This window comes from Alosa alosa, chromosome 3 (genome assembly GCF_017589495.1).
Source record: "Alosa alosa isolate M-15738 ecotype Scorff River chromosome 3, AALO_Geno_1.1, whole genome shotgun sequence".
NCBI classification, from domain to species: domain Eukaryota; kingdom Metazoa; phylum Chordata; class Actinopteri; order Clupeiformes; family Clupeidae; genus Alosa; species Alosa alosa.
Genome location: NC_063191.1, coordinates 12,599,088 through 12,620,764, shown reverse-complemented (window position 1 = coordinate 12,620,764; position 21,677 = coordinate 12,599,088). Strand labels below are relative to the sequence as shown.

Genomic DNA, 21,677 nt, shown 5'->3' with positions numbered 1-21,677 from the left:
ACACACACACACACACACACACACACACACAGACTCTTTCTCTCTCTCTCTCTCTCTCACACACACACACACACACATTCTCTCTCTCTCTCTCACACACACACACACACACACACACACACACACAAACCATACCATACCACATAAGAGTTGAATTGGACACAATAACATTAATTTTATTTTGAATGTTTTGGGCATTCACTCATCTTATTATTCTGTCTATAATCCATTTTTAAAATATAACATTCCTTGTATTCCTTGGCTTGTGTTTCCTGATCTATGGAGGGGAGTAGTGGTGGAAGGGATGTATGGGACTTTGTCCATTGATAAAAGCTCTTGCTTTATTACTGTTGGAATAATTTAAAGGAAATTACTGTATTTTCATGGCCTTACAAAGAGGGAACTCTCTTCTCAAGCTATTATTGGACAACTTGAATTCCACTGATTTTCTTCCATGTTCGTTTAATTCCATAATGTGGAGAGGAGTGGATTTTTTTTAATGACTTATTCCGTCTTAATAACAACTGAGGTTGTCAGGGTTTATTATCACTTAGAAAAGAATTCCCACTAATTTCTAATTAATGTACTGCATTTATGCAACTGATCTATCCATATCTATTTCTTTAAAGTTAGATGCTATGGGTGCTTTTTCTGTGGTCTGGTACTGCAGACTGTCTCACAAAAGACTGCACTTGTTATATGGAATTGCAGGTTCTGTAGAGAACCTTCTGGAGAACAAGAGAGCACATCCCCTTTTTAATCTCACTCTGGGAAATTGATATTCATGGACTTGAGAGAGAAAGAAAAAAATATTTGGTATTTATTATACTTTAAAATGAAGTGATTCGCATCTAGCGGAGAGGTAATTAATACAGGGAAATCTTGAATTAAAGATGTAAATCTTGACACTTTGGCAGGGGAGCCGGTAAGGGATAGCACTCTCCCAGGCCTGAATTATTCTTAGTATGCGCCAATTAACACCATGTATCTTCTTTTATGTTAACTTCAATTAAGGGCCTTTACAGTTTTTAAGTTCTTTTCTTCTTTATAGTTGGAGAATGTCAGAAACACAGATCAAAGACAAATGCCGAGGTCCTGCACCATAGGTATGGCTGCTTTGCATGAGAATCTGCATATCTGCTAAGAAGGTTTTCATTCCATTTTGCATGATTTAAAAAAGCAGGGAGGAGGGAAAAGCCGCAAAAAAAAAGCCCAAGGAGGCCCCGTGTGTGCGTGGTGCGAAACCCACATAGTATTCCATTACCACCCTCTCAAATCTCCTCTCTCTCTCTCTCTCTCTCTCTCTCTCTCTCTCTCTCTCTCAGCGCGCACACTGACACAGTCGCGACGGAGAGCCGCGGAGCCCTCCAAAGACCCCGGCAAAGGATATGGAGAACGATTTCACTTTTTGTCACTCTGTTTGTTTCCGTGTGTGTGTGTGTGTGTATATGTTTTTTCTTCTTTTCTTAAATCCCCATGCGGGGAAACCAAATGAGTTTCGGCTGGGTGAGTTAAATTGGATTGCGGGGATTTTTTAAAAAGGGCCACTGTTTGCAACTGTCATTGGTCATTACGACAGCTAATAGTGCCTAAAATTCGCGCTCAGCGGCATTACCACCTAATGGCGCGGGGCTCTTGAAGTGCTGTGATCACAAGCGGCGCGGCAGCGATTGTGTTTGCGAGGACGCCTGTGAAGAGCTTGTTTGTTTTCGCGTGATCAGTAGCACATATTTTTTAATGGCCCCTTTTTTCGCGGGTTAATGGCCTCCTCGCTCTCTTTCTTGTTGCGTTTCTCATTTGTTTGCAGGCTGCCTTTTTTTTATTCCCCCCCCCCCGCTTTCGCTTCTCCTACACCGCAGGACTCCCGGCCTCATATGCTGTGATGTCAGGGTTCAATTAGGCCAATACCAGGTTAGGGAATTAGTGAAGCAACCGATTTCCTCCGCGCTGTCCTACCGCTAGTGAGCTCCCCGGCTGTAGCCTGCTAGCAGGCTGCTCTCCCTCTGATTAGCACTAATGATAATGTAGGGTAATCTCTTTCGTTTGCTTTGAAGCCGAGCTTAAGTGGTGTGATGTGCTCCATTTTTTTTACGTACAGTCTTTTTTGTTGCAAAATATGTAGCATTATCTGACCCCTCTCATTACATACCACACTGCTCAATTTGTGTTGTTGTTTTGTTTTTTTCTGCCCAGACAGACGTGGTCTGTAATTGATGTTACAGTCATTACAGTAATAATTTGATCTGGTCTTCATGGACTTGCACACACACACACACACACACACATGCACATACACACACACACACACACACACATACACACACAAATACACATCTCATAATCACAGAGAGAATTAAGTGTCAGTTGTGTGTAGCGTGCTGAATGCCCTGGTGGCATGGTGGATGGTTTCTTTGTGGATGACACAATAACACATACACAACCTGTGTCTGCCGCTGTGTAATCCTATTAGCCAGAGAGGAATCAATAAATCAATGGGTAGATGAACTGCCCTGTACAGAGGGGTGCCCATTTAAGCATGTTGTGTATTATTTTATTGATGTGCCTCTAAATGCTGGCATCAAGGTACTGAATGCTACTTAGGCCAAGTGTTGACATGACATCATAATAAAATACACTGATGCACTGACTTCGGCCATGCGGTTAGTCCCAGATGGGCTTAAATACACGTGCGTGCGCACACACACACGCACACACACACACACACACACACACACACACACACACACACACACACACACACACACACACACACACACACACACACACACACACACAGGCATTCCACAGATCAGCACATAATAGTTACCCAAATTTCTCTTGGTCTCAGAGACCAACTCTGATACACATTCCTCCTTCGGTGTGTCGAAGTGTAGGCACCGTTTCGTTGTACTGATAAGCTCATAATAATGGTAAGCATTCACAGAATAAGAAAGACTCAGACTTTCTTTGGAAGTTATATACAGTATGTTCACTTTTAAAAATGTTTTAAAAATGTTACTTTTAACTATGTTAATCATATTGCTACAAAGTCTAATTTCTCAAGTTGTTTGTAAAGACATTACTCCTGTCATTCTCAAAGAAATTGCCCTGTACAAATGTCATTGTTAAATACATTTTGCGTTCTCAAAATATGGTAGGCCAATGTAATGGGGGGGGTTTTGTCTAGTAAAGTTTGCGGCTTGTGGAGAATAAAATATCTGCTACAGTATCCTTACTGTTTCCAGATTACTTGTAGTGTCTCACTATTTTCTCTGCAATTAAGACATTCTGTCTTTTTCTGTCCTTCTTTGTTTTCTGTACTGTGAGGATAGGCGCCACAAACAAGCACAGATTCATACTTTAGAACCCATCAGACTGCCAGTAACCTTGTCTTGTTGATCATGAACACAAGAACGCACATTCCTTTATTGTTTGAGATGGATTTACAGTAAATCCAGTCGTCTGAAAAAATGTTGTCAGTCTGCTTATTTGACCCACCAAAATTTTTTGGAATTTTTGAATTCTATGTATTGTAATCATCCTTTTATTTAAGTTTATTTTTAAGCCTATTTGGATGCACTTTCACCTTAATGTGCGCGTTTGTAGCTCTTTTGACAATACTCGGTTTAATCCATTGTTCAAAGAAATCTTTATAGCATTGCTGGCTAATTCAAACATCAAAATATTTTGTCAGGTGCAATCTCTTTGTTGGTTTGTTTTCATAACCTTGGTGTCTCAAAGAATTATTAGCTAAAATCGTTCTGCTCTGTCTTGCCTTACAATTGTCTGCCAATAAGTCAGAGAAAAGCTCTGATCATCCGCAGTGTATACGCAGGATGGACTGCCATCTAGTGGACATGCACTGCAGTGGAAAAACTCATTCTCTCTTTTTGTCTGGTCTGCTCCGAGGTTGTTTGCCCAAACTCTCAACCCACCCGACACTGCTCCCCAAGGCCCCAGCATTACTCTTCTAATATCAAATATTCTAAAACTCTGATATTCCTTGGCAATAAGATTCTACGTTTTTGCACTTTGTTTGAATACCATATTTTCTTATTAGCTTGAAAGGTGCCAGTGTTGATCACTGATTTAATTTGTACAGCACAGTTTTCAAACATTGTGAATCCTATTCAAGTCTCTTGCAAATGTATGTGATTATTTTAAAATAGGGTTTTGTTTAATGATAATTGTACTAAACCAGGGTAATCCAAACAAAATGAGCCATAAATCAGATAAATGTACAGTCTAAAGATGCATTGGACAATTAGAAAGATATGGGTAATCAGTCATACTCCATACTTTATAGTCCAGGCCTCTGCTCTGAACACCACATTGAGTTAATGATTTTACATGTAGCCTACAGTAATCTTTAAAATACAGACAGACTTAAACACACACACACAGAGAGAGAGAGACTTCCAATCTATCAATGCTTTTCAGACACAAGGGCAAAGTGTTTCAGTATAATATAGGCAATGTGGGTCTCCAAGCAGCCATATTAATCTCCTCCAGTGCTGCCGGACCGGCTTTCATTAATGTGCCTCTCTCTCTCTCGCTTTCTCTCTCTTTTTCTTTCTCATTCTGTCTCTCTCTCTCCTACCCCCGACGTCCACAGTTGAGGTCTCCATCAGGTGACCCAGAGAAGGGGGATCAGTATTCCGCCAGCCTGCCTGTGTGCGCTCATCCCGGCTTCGCTCGCCCGCCTGCACCCACAGTTGCTAATGTAATTGCTTTTCATTGATTCTGTCCTGCTAGGTGACTGCTTTTCATCCTTTCTCCAGCGGGTCTCTGCCAAGAGGCCTCTGCCTGCTCGTGATGTGAAAAGTGTGTGTCCTTTTCAGCGTGTATAACGTGGCAGCTTTTTCATATGACGAAATGCCGCACAGACAGAGGATACCTCCACCACCACCACCAACACCAAGCTCTCTGTTTTGAGTAGCCTACGCTGAAACTTTCTCTGAAAGGTATTGACAGAGAGTGATCCCCTTGGAGTCTCATCAGACATTTCTCTCTCGCTCTGTCTCTCTCCCTCTCATTCCCTCTCTCTCCTGTCTTTTTCCCTAATTGTCAGGTCGAGCTGTAGCCTTTCGTCCTGAGGGGCATGTTTGTTTGTTACAGCTGCAAGGGGTTGAGGGGGTCTCTCTGTCTCTCTGTCTCTCTGTCTTTCTCTCTCTCTCTCTCTCTCTCTCTGCTTAAGCATGGAAGCACTTAACACGCTGGCCAGACTAACAATGCAAACAGCTTCATTAACATTTAAGAACGAGAGCGGTGCACGTCTGGAGACGAGTGAGTCGAGGAGAAAGGTGATGTCCGACTGTCCCGAAGCACGTGGGCCACTCGCCACCCAGGGATCATGTGATGTCCGACTGTCCCGAAGCACGTGGGCCACTCGCCACCCAGGGATCATGTGATGTCCGACTGTCCCGAGGCTCTTAGCACGTGGGCCACTCGCCACCCAGGGATCATGTGATGTCACCATGTGAAGTGTGTGCCAGTGGGGGCTTGGCAGCAGTAGCCCTAAAGGGCCAGAGCTGGAAGCGCTTTAAGAGACTTCTTGTCTGTTTGAATATGTTGGCATGCGTCTAAGGAATATATTTTAAGCAGCTTTATGTGTGTATATAAAAAAATATAAATATACATGTAACTCTGGACAGAGTTGTGACCGTGGCTTCAATATGTGGCCCGCACACGCATACCAACACACACACACACACACACACACACACACTCAGCAGAGCCGCAGAGGAACATACACTCGAGTGAGTTTAATGTGCCAGCCAATGTTTGGAGGGTAGTATCAGATCAATGGAGATGGTTTCAAATCAGATCAGGCTGGTCCAACAGTCTTTGGAGACATTCTCTGGCAGTGATGAAGAAAATCTCTTGCTTTTTCCAAGGATCAGAGCGAAGCTGTATTTAATGTAGCCATAAAGTAAGACAACACTCTCATGGCACTCATTAAAAATAAAAAGTTAAACTGTCTGTTCAAGGGCACAAACTAGTTCCAGCCAAAAATAATAACGTAATTGCCAGCAATAAATTATTTCACTGTATAGTTAACCAGTTATGCTAATTTACGTTGTAATCGTCAGTCTTTCAGGAATAACTTTGGAATGTGTCCTCCATGTCTAGAAAATTACTGTCCTTTCAAATCACATGTGACTTGCTTTGAGGCCACAATCTTTCGTTTCCATTTTAAGAAGTCTACAATTGCAAACTCTGGCAGACCATAGAAGATGATCTTTGTATCAACGTTGTGTGTGTGTTTTTTTTTTAATCAGCTTGTATCACTGATCACCACAATGGCATGACAACAAAATGATTGTTCCTGCTAATCAGTCAAAATGACAGGGCCTTATTCAAATAGCTTTGAAATTTCTATTGTGTTTTGTGAAATCTTAATAATGACTGTGGCAATTTGCTGTAATACTGTCTGTACTGCTGACCGTTTCCGTTTTGCTATTTATCAAAAATAGATGCCTTGATGTTTTTGGGCAACAGACATGCTCAGACATAAAACTAATGACTAACCTCTTCTACACCATTGAGCTGTAATCGGTGGGATAAATCAAAACAATTAAATTAGGCAAATACTTTTGTAAGTGCAAAAAAATTGTCTGTTCACTTCAGACTGTCTCTCTTTATCTAAATGATGATGATTTAAATAAAACAATAACGTAATAACTATTCTCGGTCATATATATTTGCAAACATGCCTGATTTTTCGGCATCATTATGTTCCTCACTGAAATGTATATGGATCTGAAATACTGACATGTTGAGTGTTGAACTACAATATGAGATCTACATAAGAACTAGTTGGAGAAGTTAGGATTCCCATTTTCAGGGTGGCATATGCCACCACTGCCCAGCCAATGCGGTTCCTGTTAGATTTTCCTTTAGATGGCAGAGGAGGAGTAGCCTCGATGTCTTGCAGTCTGTTTTGTAGATTATTCAAACGGTTGGTGAAGCAACAAGGGCGTGTGAGCAGCAGCAGACGGAGACCCAGTGAGGGCCCCTCTCATAATGTACATGGAAATGAATGATGAAATTCAGGGCACCATAGTGAAAGAAGGTTGATTTCCGGTGTGCGTGTGTGTGTGTGTGTGTGTGTGTGTGTGTGTGTGTGTGTGTATGTATATGTGTTCTTTGGTACCCTAACACATTCTCTTCCCACTGTTTGCACCATGATAGTCAGATAATTATTGAATCCCTGTCTCATGTTCTGAATGGCTGCTATGTGTATAAGGGAATGTACATTGCCAGACATGACAGAATTGTTGACTTACTAGTTGAACACATAATTCCATATGGTTCACCATGCAAAATTTACAAGAATGTATGCGTCTCACCTTGCATGTTCAAACTCTGTAATAGTGTATATAATGTGTTTTCAAATGTTGCTGCAAAAAAGTTGATGAGGACAGCAGAGAAGTAACCATTTTTGAAGTAGGCTGTACATTTGACCACAGTCTAGAGGATGCCTACCTTACAAAGTTTTTAAAGTATCAGCCACTCAGAGACATTGTTGTACAGCTTGGGTACAAATGTAAGCTGTTGGTGTATATATTTGGAAGCCTAGGTAATGTCCACAGACTAGTAGTCAGGGGGTCTCTCTAAGACAAGAGCAAAGGCTCTAGCAAAATTCTGCTCAATTTCTGTGATAATTGGCAGTCACATCTAGAGAAGGTGCTGTTTTTTGTACCCATGAACTGAGACCAGAGGCATAGGCTACTGGGTTTACAATGCTGGTATCTAAAATTGTTTGTGTTCAATGAAATCTACTGTAAAATGTGAACACAAATAAAGGCATTAAAATGTGTGTGTATGTGTACAGTATGTGTGTGTGTGTGTGTGTGTGTGTGTGTGTGTGTGTGTGTGTGTGTGTGTGTGTATGTGTATGTGTGTTTGTATATGTGTGTGCATAGGTGTGTGTGTGTGCATGTATGCATGTGTGTGTGTGTGTGTGTGTGTGTGTGTGTGTGTGTGTTGTGTGTGTGTGTTTGCATATGTTTTCTAAGGTGAGGCCCCTAGGTGACGACAAACAGCTGCCCTCTCTTTAGCTTTCTGACGTGGAGATGATGAAGAATGATAAAGCAAGTGTAATTAGTGACTCCCATGTTGCCTTGCACTCGAACGCATCCATATAAAATGCACCAAGAAGAACCTGTTCTGTGTCTCGCCGGGCATTTTACTACAAAGGAACCAGACTGGAACTCAAACTTTAGTTCCCATGTTCCAGCCATTACAGCCCAGATTAAAATCTCAAGTCAATTAACAGATGAAACACATTTTTCCAAAATAGGTCTCGCTGTTTTTCAAGGCAATCGATTTGGGAGCCATTTAGTTAATTCATGAAATAATACCCAATGATGTCATGTCCATTTCTTTTTATCTTGAAAGCAAACCAACTTATCTGCCTATAAGCACCGTTAATAATGGTCCATCAAATAAATCTTTTGAAATGAGTATGCCTCTCCCATTATCAATAATTAAGTGTGATTAAATAAAACAATAAAAGGCATTACAAGGGCTATTGATCATGTGATTTCTGCCTGACTCTGTCAGATAAAAATTAATTGGCTGAGGGATAACCCGTGGAAGTGTTTTGTTACACTAATTTCTCATCCAAAACAGTGCAGAGCCGAAGCAGCATTCTAATAATAGACTTACTGCAGAATATCTGTCCTTATTCACTAGAGCTGTGTGCTTCTCTACGTAAGCGGCAATGCTGTCTTCTCTCCTCTACGACAAACAGATACAGACAGAGATGACTCCACAGATGCTTAACGCTAACCAGCAGCTTCACCAGTTTTTAGTGATATCTTACATGATGTATTGGCTAGGATGTCTGTGGAAATAAACAACTACTAGCTAACTTGCTGACATCTTTGGGGGATAATGAAAGCTGTAAAATGCTATTAGTAGTTAGGATGTCATCTGTGTTGATGAAAAACAGAATGACTCGTTAACCTGCTAAGTTGTGAGGCAACAACTACTACTACAAGTGTGTGTGTGTGTGTGTGTGTGTGTGTGTGTGTGTACATAGTGAATGCTGCAGGATGATGTAACTCAGGTTAAGTGTGTCCCCTGGAGGGCCTGTTACACAGCGCAGTATGCATACGGCATCCTCTAATGCAACTCAGCCTTGACAGTCATAACCGGTCCTGTCTATAGACACATGGAGGCGAGAACTCATTCATGTTACCATGGCATTTGCACAGCCCATGTCAAAAGTGTCAAACCACAGCTTTATATTAAAATTTTACTCTACTTTTGCATACAAAGAAATGAAGTGCTGATACGTGAAATAACATCACAAGGGTCTGTCACAGAGACAGGCTTGACAACGGCTTTGGTATTTTAACACAGTTTCATTGGGGGATTTTAAAAGCTATATACTGTACCTTGCCCATAAATATATTATGAGACATTCTCTAAAGACCTCGGCAGGCTGAAACAATGTTTTTTTTTTCTTTGTGTAATCTCAAATGGAAAGAGCAAACATCTGAGAGCAATTGAAGTGTCTAGTAAAAGAGGGGCTTCTCCTCAGTGGTTGGATTTAGCTGTGTGCATTATGAATCTAAATGCTTTCTGAGCATGGTTTGATTCTTGTCTGTGATTTTGCTTAGCAGGAATCAGAGGATGCAATAATGTTTTCAAGCATTAAACTCGAAATGTAAAGGGAGCCTCATCCATCACTGGATGCATTTTGAGACGGAATGCAGAGTTCAATATGTTTTCCTCAAAGTCACCTTGAGGACATCGTAACACATGTCTGAGCATCTTTGTAGTCGCAATGGGAAATGGCTACACTCTTATGTGGCGTTCTTGGACCAATGAGGGGTTCTCCCCCCGGCCTTTGGCTCCATATTAACCCTTAAAGGAGTACCGTCACACCTGTGACGGGAATCCTTTAAGGGTTAATATGGAGCCAAATGTTGGGAAATGAACGTTCTAAAGAATATCTGGGTTCATTGAATTCAACATAGAATTTTAGAACCTTCAATTGTTGCGGAACTTAGAATGTTCAAAAACCTACAGTACAGTTAGTGATGTAGAGTTTCCGATTCAGTGGAGAAGGAGTGACCACAGAGTTACTTGTTAAGCATGAGCTAATGTTTTAAAATGTAACACATGACCCCGGTGCTCTGCCAAACTACACATACTCACTTCCATTTGCTCCGCGGCTTTGAGCTGGACTGGTGATTCAGAGTGAGACTCCTTAAGTATCAGTCCATGTGGAGTTTTCTTTTTTTTTTTTTTTTTAAGACAACAGACTACTCACCTCACAGCGAAACACACATGGTTTTAATTTGCAGAAAATAAACTTGACATTGTTAAAGCCAATTTCAATTTTTATGGGCAAAGATGAACATTTTCCACGAAGCACCAGCTTGCAACTAGATTTCATGCATAATGTGGTTTAAGAGATGGAGTGGAAAAAAGACACCACCCAAATATTACATTGTACTCACTTGAGAGAAACCACGTAATAGTCTAAAGGCAGCATTCTAACTTCTAACCCAAATATATATTGATTTGTTGTTTTTTTTAGGAAACTCAAAAAGCTCTTTGATAAAATTCAGATATTTTTGTGTAAAATACTGTCCCAAAATGTAATACCATTTAGGAATGGCTGCAGTTTCAAGTTTATGAGTCTCCATTGTAGATGTTTGACAATATAGATATGACATGTACAAATAAGTTATTTATATAGAGGTAGGCCAATTGAAAAAAATATATTTAATCTACTGTGGAACTGGGGATGTTGCATAGCGGTTTGGGTATAAAAAAGCATTCCTTAATTTGACAAATTTCAGCCATGTGATCACCAGGGTAAAGCTTAAGTAGATTGCAGTGAACAAATGGATGCTTAAAAAAAAAAAATTTTCCTAAGGATCCCTACTTATTCACATGGGTTTTAGATTTGCTTTGAAATGTCCCCCACGTCAAGACAAAACAACAACACAGGCTATGCTTAGTGGGGGGAAAATGTTTGTCCTAATTATGTTTCCAAAAAGTTTCCAAGTCAGGAATTTTTTGGACCTGAAATTTCCACTTCCATTCATTTCTGTTATTGATTAAAGCCTAATTTAATGTCTGTGTTACTGAGAACAAAGAACTTTCTGATTACAACTCCACTACCCCCACCCACACCCCCTCCATGCATTCCCCACCCCACCCCCCCCCCCCTCCCCCATACACTGGCGGAGTTACTGTTGCTATCAAGGGAGGCAATCAAGAGAATCACATCGATAACGTTCACCACGGTGAACCACACCAACACAGAGGCCCTCAGACCCACAGCCTACTCTGTCCCTACGGCCAGGCTCTCCGCTGTGAGTGAGCCCGAGGCTGTTGTGGAAGAGCGCGCTGTGCTCTCTAACCTTGTGACGACTGCTCGGAGCATCTCCTATAGACTTAAGGCCTTCACTACAAGAGCATACAACAAATCAATCAGTAAATTCAACAATAGACCATCTCATATATGATCGTGATATCAAGCAAAACTGAAGGAAAAATCAAGTGGTTCACATCATGAAATGGGAAACTCGTCAAATGGTGCTAAGGCACACGTACATGTGCAAATCCGTACAAGACTGACCAAGCCCCTTTAGTCTCGTCTAAAATAGCTAAAGTGACAAGCCATCTGTTCTTTGAGCTTCATAGTGGCCAATCTTGATTAACTCTGTGACCTCTAAAGCTTGGGTTTTTTTCTCTAATCACCATTCGGTTCCTGTTCATGATGATGGTGTCAGCCGTAAATGAGTCTTAAGGAGAATATGATAAGAAAAAAGGCATTTCAAAGTTATTGGCACACATCTATTGCAAATTATAATATCTTCCAAAATCTTAGATGGGCTCTATTGTACTATAGCCATAGTTATTTTCTGTACGATATCTTTCAATGAAATCAGTCTGTTGGTATGTTTTTTGGGAACACAGTGATAAACAGTATCAGATCCATCTCCGGCATGCATACTGTATGCTTAAATAAAGGGAATTTGCCATAGCATGCCTTTTTCCAGATATGTCCTCTTTGTACTGTAGTGCTCATCTCGTTTTTTTCAGTGAAAGCTGCGGGGGTGCCTTGTTGTCTGAGATGACTCCCTCGAAACAATCAATAAACTTGTGCACTGTCTCCAAGCAGCACAACACGTGCAGAATAAAAACGCAAGAGAAGAAACCAGAGAATGTCTGAATCAGACACAGATGAATCATTGTTATTCAAGCAAAGAAAATGAGGGTTTGGTTTACAAGGACAAAATTGTGCAAAGACGACATGCATGTTTTCCTAAAAGTGGTGTATCCCTGAAATGTAATTAGAAAATTAGACTGATATTTTTGTTTTTTGTTTTCTGTTAAGTAATTATTTGTATCATGCTACACATTTAATATTTTGAATGTAAATCACATCCTCATGTTTTTACCAGTTAGTATAATCACAAGAATAGTTCCTTTCAAGGGGTGGGGGTTGATTATGTATACAATCAGTTTTTGGTATAACTTTTAGATTACATTAATGCCATTCATATTCCTATGTATTGTCTTCACTCTATATACAATACAATAACTATATACATTGGATTAACATGATTTTCATTTATATAAAGTTTTTATCAGAGCTTACCGAGATGATTCTTCCTCCTCTATTATTTGCAGTTAATGGTGTCTTCTTTGCTCTGATGTATTATTCAGCAAAAAAGCAATTCTCTCTGTTTTCCTATCCTCCACTTGCTGACCTTTTCCCATTTCCTCTGGGCGGGTCTTATTGTTTTAATCTGTGATGTTGGAATAAATACGATTTAAGATTTTGATTAGCACATTTTTTCTCCCCGTTTGCCATCGGTGACCTTTGGTTCAGTTTCTTGTGTGTAGGCACACACTGTATTAGTGCACAAATACATTTATTCATGGTGGGCAGAACAATTTCTATCTAAAATATTCAACTATGCCTCAGCAGATATGTAAGAATGTCTCTCCTGAATATAATTACGGATACTATCCGAGGCCTGTTACATTTTTTAGTCAGCAGACAAGCTAAACTTCCCATTAAATTACAGGTATTATTCAGTGTCTTCATACATGATAAAACAGTTCAGGGGTTTGGAAAAAGTAGTCCACACATTCTGCATATCTGAAGTGAGATAAGTGTTTTATAGCACAGTTTTCATGCACAGAGTGCAACACAAATAGCTTTAGAAAGATAATATAGCAAGACATAGTTTTTGAATCCCTTACAAAGAGAATATAACAAGACATAACAGACAATATTTTTTTTTTTTATCCTTAAGTTAAATTGGTTAACAGACCAACCCGGTAAACTTGTTGGCAAAAGAGAATATAACAAGACATAACAGACAAGACATAACAGACAATATATATATATTTATCCTTAAGTTAAATTGGTTAACAGACCAACCCGGTAAACTTGTTGGCCATCTGAGTTCTGGAAGCACAGACCAATCTGAAGTGAAGTCTTGAGTGATCTCTCTGAGTAGATGCTGTAAATTCAGCAAGCCGATAGCCATCTGATAGCCATCTCTTGTGGACTTACTGTGACTATGACTAACATTCCTGCCAACACAACATCCTAAAATACATGTGTTGTTGTAGGCTATGAAATGCACTTTTGGCTGACTTGTCCAAGTGCAGTGATGGGAAACCTGATAGGTTGTTTAAGAGAATCAGATTGTAGCAACAGCCTGCATTCTCATTCAGATTGGTTCAGTAGCCTTCTATCCCAAAAACATTTTGCCTGTATTGGTTTAGTGGGCGAGAAAGCTGCACAATCTGTGATGGAAAGCTATGGAAAGCTGCCTGATGCACAATAGGCCTACACTGCTGCTATTAGCAAGTAGGCCTACACATATTTATTTTCTTCAAACTTTCAAAACTGGTTGATGATTTAATTATTGTAAAAAAAAAGTTAGACCTACGTGTTAAGTTGCTATGTAATATCTAAACTCTACTCTTGCTGAATGTAAAATACTTATGCTATTGATGACTAATATTTTAGGTAGGCCAGGCAGTATTGATTTGGCAGTATTGATTACCCTAGGGACAGTCCTAGGGAGCTAAAGTGTCGGAACCAGAGCGGTAGATATGGCTCTGGTCGGAACCGCCGCGTCATATCCTATTCTCGCGATAAAAGTGTTTCCCGGTAACCTGGGGAAACGAGAATTCGAATTCAAAGCGAACCCCGGTGAAGAAATGAGTACAAAAATGACATAAGTTGGCATTTGCGAGTTACACAAAAACTCTTGGAAACTGTGAAATGTAAGTTATACTGCCGATACGAGCATTTTTTCATCCTTGTTATTTATTTAAATGCATGCTTACCTTTGTCGTTTCACATTTCTGCTTGCTAATAGCCATCTGATTAAACTAGCCTAGCTTCCCACTGAACAGCGTTATTGAGCCAGCTAACTTGGCCTAGCGTGTGTGTCTCTTTGATAGGCACCCATTTGCTTGCAGCAACTGTAAACAAAACTGCATTTCTACATGCTTAACATTGCATACGAATGCTTCGATGGTTGACTTTAAGTTGACTAACGTTAACGGTACCGGGAAGACGTTTGTGAGTCTCTGATGTTAACGTAAGTTGGTTCGTCTGTTTCACTGGCTTCATAACTTATGCTAGGGTTGGCTAACGTTAGTGAGTGGATACCATTTTCACATTGATTAAAGTTATGAGTGGCGTTTATCCATAAAAGGAAGCGTTAACTCACCCGAACATATCCCGAACAAATCCCAGACATAACGTTAACGTGTATCAAAACAGAGACCGAGGCATTCTTGAATTTCCCCTGGGGATCAATAAAGTATCTATCTATCTATCTATCTTCTTAGTGTGTAGAAGGTGCCCTTTTGTAAGGATCATATGATGTACGTCCTTCAAACTAGTTAATATTCTCATCAATTAACAAAACAAGGTAATGTATGGCTAACCTTAATTGTGAGGGCAAATTATTCTGCTGTTTTATACGTCAAAGAAGGTTAAATAATTCATAAATTAACTACAGTGATAAGCAAGTGACTCGCGAGAGAGCCCTCCATCCTCCCCTCTGCGTAAAGTGTCAAACTTTGTCATTGAAGTTTAGTATGAAATATCATTGTATTAAGTTTGCAATGAACTAGCTGTAACGTTACGTTGATTTGCTCTTGCTTATTCCATGCTACATCTGCCTGCAGATTACCTTGCTGAGTGCCTTCATAAAAAAAGAAGACATGCCATCACCACAAGTCTTACAGCCCGTCCTCAAAATGAAAGTGGATGAACTCTTCCTGAATTGGTTGAGTGAGTCCAACACTCAGGTGGTCCTGAAGGAATACCTCTGGAAGATCAAGAATGGAGACAAGATCGAACTGGGCTCAGGGGACGGCAAAGACAATAGTACCTCCTTGTTAAGTGAGAATGGCCACTCACCTATCAATAAGGGCACACCTGACAGGACTTCAACACCTGGCTGTACTGCATCCAACCCTCCATCTTCGACGTTGCCTTCTGCCAGTGGAGGTCTTGCCCGTGTGGGGTCCAGTGCAAGGGCTCCGCGACGCTCTGTCAGCACCAAGAAGGTAGGGGCTGCTTGTCTCTTATTGAGTGAGTGCGTGTGCATGGGCTCAGTTACAGAGGGACAACTATTCCTGATTATGTTTGGAGAAAAACCTCTGTGCTTTTAGTCAGTAAGCAATGGCCCACTGTATGTAACAGGTCATACTAGTAAGCAGATTTTTTTTTTTTATCCAAAATATTGCCCCATATATTATATGTACATACATCCTCACATCCATCAATCTTAGCAGCCTGCAGCCATGGTTAGATTTTGTTGTTTTGCGGTCAGGGTCTCTGACCTGCTAGGTTTGCTAGCTCTGTGCCAGTGCAATGGGTGAGAGAGTGCACATCCACTTCATCCTCCTTAATGATGTTCCCTTTGATAAAGGCATCGCATCTAAGCACATTTTTTATTTAGCCAGTAGGTGGACACTTGTGTCCAAATGTATTATGCTCAGGCCTACATGTAAGTTACTCCCTGAATCACATCATGCATTTCAGTCATGCAGTATGAAATGGAACTGTTCAATGTCTAGTCAACAACATCCTTTACATCCTTGTAAGGGAATATCCTCTATTTGTTGTCACTGTAAGATGGCTTTATTTGGTATTGGCATTTCGGTTCTGCTGACCTTAAAAAGTCTGTGAATGTAGCCTATTTAAAAAGGTAAGTCCACTGTGACTGGAATAAAGGGAGGGATGATGATTTCTGATCCACCTTTAGGCCCTGTGTGTGTGTTTGTGTCTGTGTTCGTGTCTGTATCTGTGTGTGCACACGCTTGTTCCCTCCCTCACCCCCTTGCCAGCATTGGCTGAATGTCCAGTACTAGAACCATTAAAAGAGTAGTGCGCCCTGAAGGGATCAGACAGTGGACAAAGCTTTCGATCAGTGTGATTTTGGGGGTTGCAATATGGCTGAAGGGCTAGGCCTATGTGTTAAACATGCATGACCATGTTTATTTCAGCATGTCCAGCAACAGCATGAGCCTGTTATGAGATGCCTATCTATGAATAGTCTATTTGTCAATATATTCAGCCTAGGCCTTATATGACCACAGTGCTTTTGAAAATAATATGAAAACACTCAAGGTCGGAAAAGGCTGAGCTCTGTCTTGCCATGATCAAGTTAAAGGGCCAGAGATATGTCTCTCATCTCCTTTCCCCTGTCTTACCACAAGAGGATGCTGAGTGGCCTTGCCAGCCTAAAGCCTGGATCCAGTGTCCACCTCAGACACAGGATAATGGAGCCGGCATGTCTGTCAGTCTTTGTGTGTGTGTGTGTGCGCGCCTGTGCCTGCTTGTTGTGTTACTCTGCTAAAATACTTTCCATGTGTTCCACCCAGCCCCAGCCCCAGCCCCAGCCCCACCCCACCTCACCTCACCCGACACTGGGCACGGAGTGAGCGGCGCAGGCTCTGTGATCCTGTCAGGCAGTGGAATGATAATGGGCCGCTCCCAACGTTGGTGGTCATCCATGTGGGGTGGGTCTCCAAGGGGGATTGTAGCCCCTCTGTGTCTTTACCACATTGGGCATTGTTTAGATTATAGACCCCCTGTGAGTTGGATAAACGACATGAATTACAATGTCCATCAGAGAAATCAGTCGTTGCAGAAAGCTACTGCCGTTTGGGGATGGATAATAATAATGACTTTGTTTTACATTTTGTTATAAACTTGCCTGTGTGTCTGTAGACACTACTTTGTGCATGTAGGCCTTTACATACTAAATCTGAAGAGATTCAATAGCAGCACTTAACACATTTGGCAATGAGAGTGATAAGAAACAGATTATAGATCTGAGTGTCTGCAGCCTTACGACAGTGAGACTTCAAGACAGCTGACGCACCCTGCGTCGGCCCGCTTGGTCGCATGTCAATGAGACAAGCAGTCAGTCTGACCCAACCAGGCTGTCTTTGTGAAGAGACTGCCAAATCCCCTTTCCTTTAGTAATTCCTGATATGATGCCCTTAAGTCATCTTAAGCCTGTCAATTCATTTGCATGGGGCGTTTTGAATGTTTTAGGGTATGTTTAGCTTTGTTGTAGGCATTCACTCAGCTCAAATGGTTCAGCATGTGACGAGTTTGATAGCAGTTGTGGTGTTCTCTTTTTCATTACTCGTATACCCTAGTGGAAGGAAGTGAGATGGGGTTTTTTTTTTTTTATTTTTTTTTATTTTATCTAAATGCAGCCCAGTTGTCAACCAGAACAAACACAAATAAACATACCACCCTTGTCCCCCTTGAGGAATAGAAACTAGGCCTACCTCTGGGATAACTTGTTTTGATGGCCTGTCCAGGGCGGGCTCGGGTTAGAGGGTCAGGTTGGTGTGGGCAAGGCTACATCACAGCTGGGTAATTTTGGGGGGAGGTGTCAGGTCAGGTCAATGGAGGGTGCAACAGCTGTCTAGAAGCCGAGCTGTTGTGAGCACAGGTGTTGTTGGGCCTGCTCTGTGCGTGACACGTGCTGTGTGAATGTCAGCTTTTATATCGTGGCGCGTGTGTGAATGTCAGCTCTCTTTCTGGCTGCACTACCTCAGATTTGATAAAAGTTTCCCTTGTATAATATATGTGGTCAAGCAGTGAAGGCAATGACCAATTTCTGTTCAGAAGATTGGTGGAGCTGGATTGGCATAATGGGTCTCCATAGCCATAAAAAAGTGGAAAATGGAGGAAGAGGACAGCCTGGTATAATTTCAGCTATTGTTTCTGAAGATTTTTTCGATAATGGTCCCACTCCATCCCCCGCAACCCCCTCATCCTTTGAAAGACATCTGCGAGCAATGAATCTCTGTCATAAGCTTTGCCATTTTCTGTACTTCTGCTTAATACGATTTCTCATTGGGAGAGGGGGAAAGAGCTTTGACAGATGTGAAGAGGCTTTGATTTCCGTGTCTAGTTCTTTTCTCAGGCGCTCCGGCGACCTGTTTGGCACTGTTCGGCAGACGGGACAACTGTTGTACATTTCATATTTTCTGGCATGTGACGCAAGCAAGCGTTTGCCCGCAGCTTGTCAGAGAGCATTAAGGGGATTCGGCTCTAGCGTCGAGTCATGCTCTATTTTAAGCAGGGGGGGCAAAGGAATTCCAGAATACAAATGCATTCTTCAAAGGATTAGTTAAAAATTCAATTAACGTCATGCCGAATGCAGCCCGAGACAGCTGCTCCTAACATTGACACAAGACACCGACAAAGATAGCCTTGGTTCCCTTGTGTGGGAATTAGCTACTCAGAAACCCGGCCCCAGCAGCTTCGTGCTGGGTGCTGTGTGCACAGATGCGTCGGCCGTGTAATACAGTGTGAGGGAATGCGGCGCGGTCATACGCTGCTAATTGTCACAATAAGTGGCCGCTGGTCATTGTCTCGATCGCGATTTGATTCTATTTGTGATGGATGGATGTGGGCGATTGATGGATGTGGGCTAATTTGGAGACTGAGGGCCTGCGAGAATGCTGCCAGTGGCCCATCCCGGTCCCAGTTATTTTTAAAGTCCGTCTGCACAATACTTTCACTCTTGAGAGTGTGAGAATGGACCAGAGATGGAATGATTGCTTTATTGATCTTTTATCGTTTTGGACATGTGTTCTTTCTTTTTAAGCGTGAAGTTACATTTTGTCTTTCCATGTTGCTTGTAAGCAATGGACATTAATCCCACATTATTTAAAGTGCAGGCCATGGTGTGGCCCAGTGATGGTAAATGCCTATTGACAGCCTACATTCAGGGCCTATTAGTAGCCCATCTTGTACAGATTTCAACATCACATTTGACCTCCAGGGTTGCTTAGCCCTCAGAGGAAAATATGTCTTACTCAGAATGTCCTCCCACTACTTCTGGTTTGGCATTTTCTTTCTAGGATTCAAAGGTTTATTTGTTAGGTTGTTACTTTTGAAGAAGAAATTAATGCTGACTGCTTAAAATCTTCCCCCAGACTGTGTTTTGTGTTTCTCAAATGCAGAACAACTGTTGTCTGCCCTTTTAGGCCATTCGTGAGACATCTGTGGATTCTGCATAAAGGGCTCCGAAGAAATAAAACACTTATGAATGATTAACTTCCCCTCAGCTCTTTGTCTCAAAAACCTCAGATTTCCTTTCTGTCCTGTCTCAGACTTTCACCCGAAGTTTCCTGTTTTTAAGAAAAAAAACATATTCTGTTCATGTCTTATGCTGTTAAATTCCTTCCATAAAGTTCAAAATGACTTGGGGCAGGCTGTTGCTTTGCCAAACAACATGTTCTTCAACTCCGAGTAAGATCGCTCTCCAGCTCGGAGACTGGGAAGGTGTGAAAGGGGATTGTGGGAGCAGTGGTAGTAATGGATCTGGATGCACTCATGATGCTATTGACGTGCTTATGGGAGGGAAGCAACTCATGGTCAAACAGCATTCCTATGTTTTTCTCCCTAAATTTCTAGCTTGGATTGCAAATTTTTGTGTGTGTTTGTGTGGGACTGCTGTTCTGACATGGCTAGTACAATGTCACCACCTAAACGTGTGTGTGTGTGTGTGTGTGTGTGTGACCACCAAAACACTCTACCCTGCCGTGTGTTTGTGTCTGCTCTTCTGACATGGCTAATGTCACAGCGTCAGCCACTGGTCGTTTAGGTCACTCTACCCTGTGAGCGTTATGCAATGGGCTCAGGACACAGTAATATACGGAATGTGGCATTTAGTTCCTTCGTGGTGCTTATCTCTCAGTACTGCGGGGCATTTCAGCCACATATCTGAATCATACATGTCTGTTTAGTGCATTACAGACGCCCTGATGTATTTTCCAATTGCGTTGGGGGGGCGAGGGGGGCTAAAGCATGTCCATTGGCTTGCCCCACTTTGACCCGTGTGTGTGTGTGTGTGTGTGTGTGTGTGTGTGTGTGCGGTGGGCTTCGGTGATGGGACGCACAGCTGCTCTGTGCAGAGTGGCAGCATTGGCAGAGACAGCTGGCTCGCTGGCACACTCGCTGGCTGGCCCCCTTCTTGCACACATAGAAAATACCCATGGCCTACCCGTTCAGTCAGTACCAGCCCACCATCATCTCCAAGCCACGCGCTGCACACTGAGCCAACAGTCAGAGTAGGGAGCCGTGTGTGTGAAACACTGCAGAGGTTTGTCGTCATCATGTGGCCCCCCTGTTGTTCATTTGGGGGCTTTCCCACAAAGCTGTGACAGAAAAACAGAATCATCAAATCTCCCGCTGTAAGTTTACTTTGGCCCTCCTGTGGTTTTTGATTTGTGCCGGTACGCACGTTCCATTTGTGCGCTGCATGTTGACCAGTATGTTGGATGATAAAACGGCACATCAGCTGCATTCAGACAGCGTATGGGAAGCGCACTCTTTCCTGCTACCGGAGGTCAGGATTGGCCACTGCGGAGTTGAAAAGCATAACAGATCTTGTGATGCGCCCCTAAAGAAAAGAAAAATACAGATAATTCAAAAACACAATATTCTTTATTTCGTTTAGGGTTGTGGCTCATGCTGCAATTTTATTTCCATTTATTTATTTATTTATTTATTTATTTATATATTTTTGCTTAAACGTGAGCACCGGTTTGGCGGCTGCCCAAATCCATTTATGCTCATTAAGCTTGTTTTGAAAACAATAACGGTTGTTTGCAGGTGTATGTGAGGAGAGGGAGGGAGGGGTACCAAAGTAGCTATTGCTAGGGTTTCTTTTGGATCAGCATGTTTACAGGGGAATTGATGTAATTGCTGTCAGTTGAGGAGCGGATGTTTGCCAGCACTAAAGATACCTCTGTTTTCTGCAGCTCCTGTTTCGGGTTTCGTAGTGATGCCCAAACAGTGCATGTTGGGGCTTTTAATAGTCCGAGACTGGTTCAGCCATCATTCTTTGAATTCAACACCTCCCCCACCTCCACCAACACTTACCGACTAAGTCTTGTCAACTATAATAAGAAATGGAATGGCTGGAAGCTGCAGCCTTGGAAGGCAAAATAAACAAAGTCCACAAGCGGACTCTCGGTCGGTTTCTTTAGCGCTATTATTTTTTGCCTTTTTTGAAATACAGCAAGGAAAGCCCTGTTGTTTTGAGAAGGCCATATTCAAGTGTATCACTTGCTTACAGTGCGACAAAATGTCTTTAGAGAAAATACCGGAATCAAAGCCTTCA

The 21,677-nt window shown here is 41.8% G+C and overlaps 1 protein-coding gene across 3 annotated transcripts; it reads left to right on the top strand.

The window, feature by feature from the left end:
- The first annotated feature begins 14,174 nt into the window (after positions 1 to 14,174).
- LOC125291924 (serine/threonine-protein phosphatase 2A regulatory subunit B'' subunit beta-like) lies at positions 14,175 to 21,391 on the top strand. 3 transcript variants are annotated; one of them, XM_048238930.1, is made up of 3 exons: positions 14,175 to 14,283; positions 15,199 to 15,582; positions 19,537 to 19,637. In XM_048238930.1, the coding sequence occupies exons 2-3, from the start codon at positions 15,235 to 15,237 to the stop codon at positions 19,567 to 19,569; spliced, it is 381 nt and encodes a 126-aa protein (XP_048094887.1). In that variant the 5' UTR covers positions 14,175 to 14,283; positions 15,199 to 15,234; the 3' UTR covers positions 19,570 to 19,637. The 3 variants fall into 3 exon arrangements, with proteins under 3 accessions (XP_048094887.1, XP_048094889.1, XP_048094890.1); XM_048238932.1 differs by lacking the exon at positions 14,175 to 14,283 and adding an exon at positions 14,457 to 14,603 and having other exon boundaries at positions 19,537 to 19,646; XM_048238933.1 differs by lacking the exons at positions 14,175 to 14,283; positions 19,537 to 19,637 and adding exons at positions 14,458 to 14,603; positions 21,316 to 21,391.
- The last annotated feature ends 286 nt before the right edge of the window (positions 21,392 to 21,677 follow it).

Coding starts and splice junctions, on each gene's coding strand:
- LOC125291924 (XM_048238932.1), top strand. CDS start 15,235: ATGCCATCACCACAAGTCTTACAGCCCGTCCTCAAAATGAAAGTGGAT. Junction 15,583..19,536: donor GCTCTGTCAGCACCAAGAAG/GTAGGGGCTGCT, acceptor CTGCCCTTTTAG/GCCATTCGTGAGACATCTGT.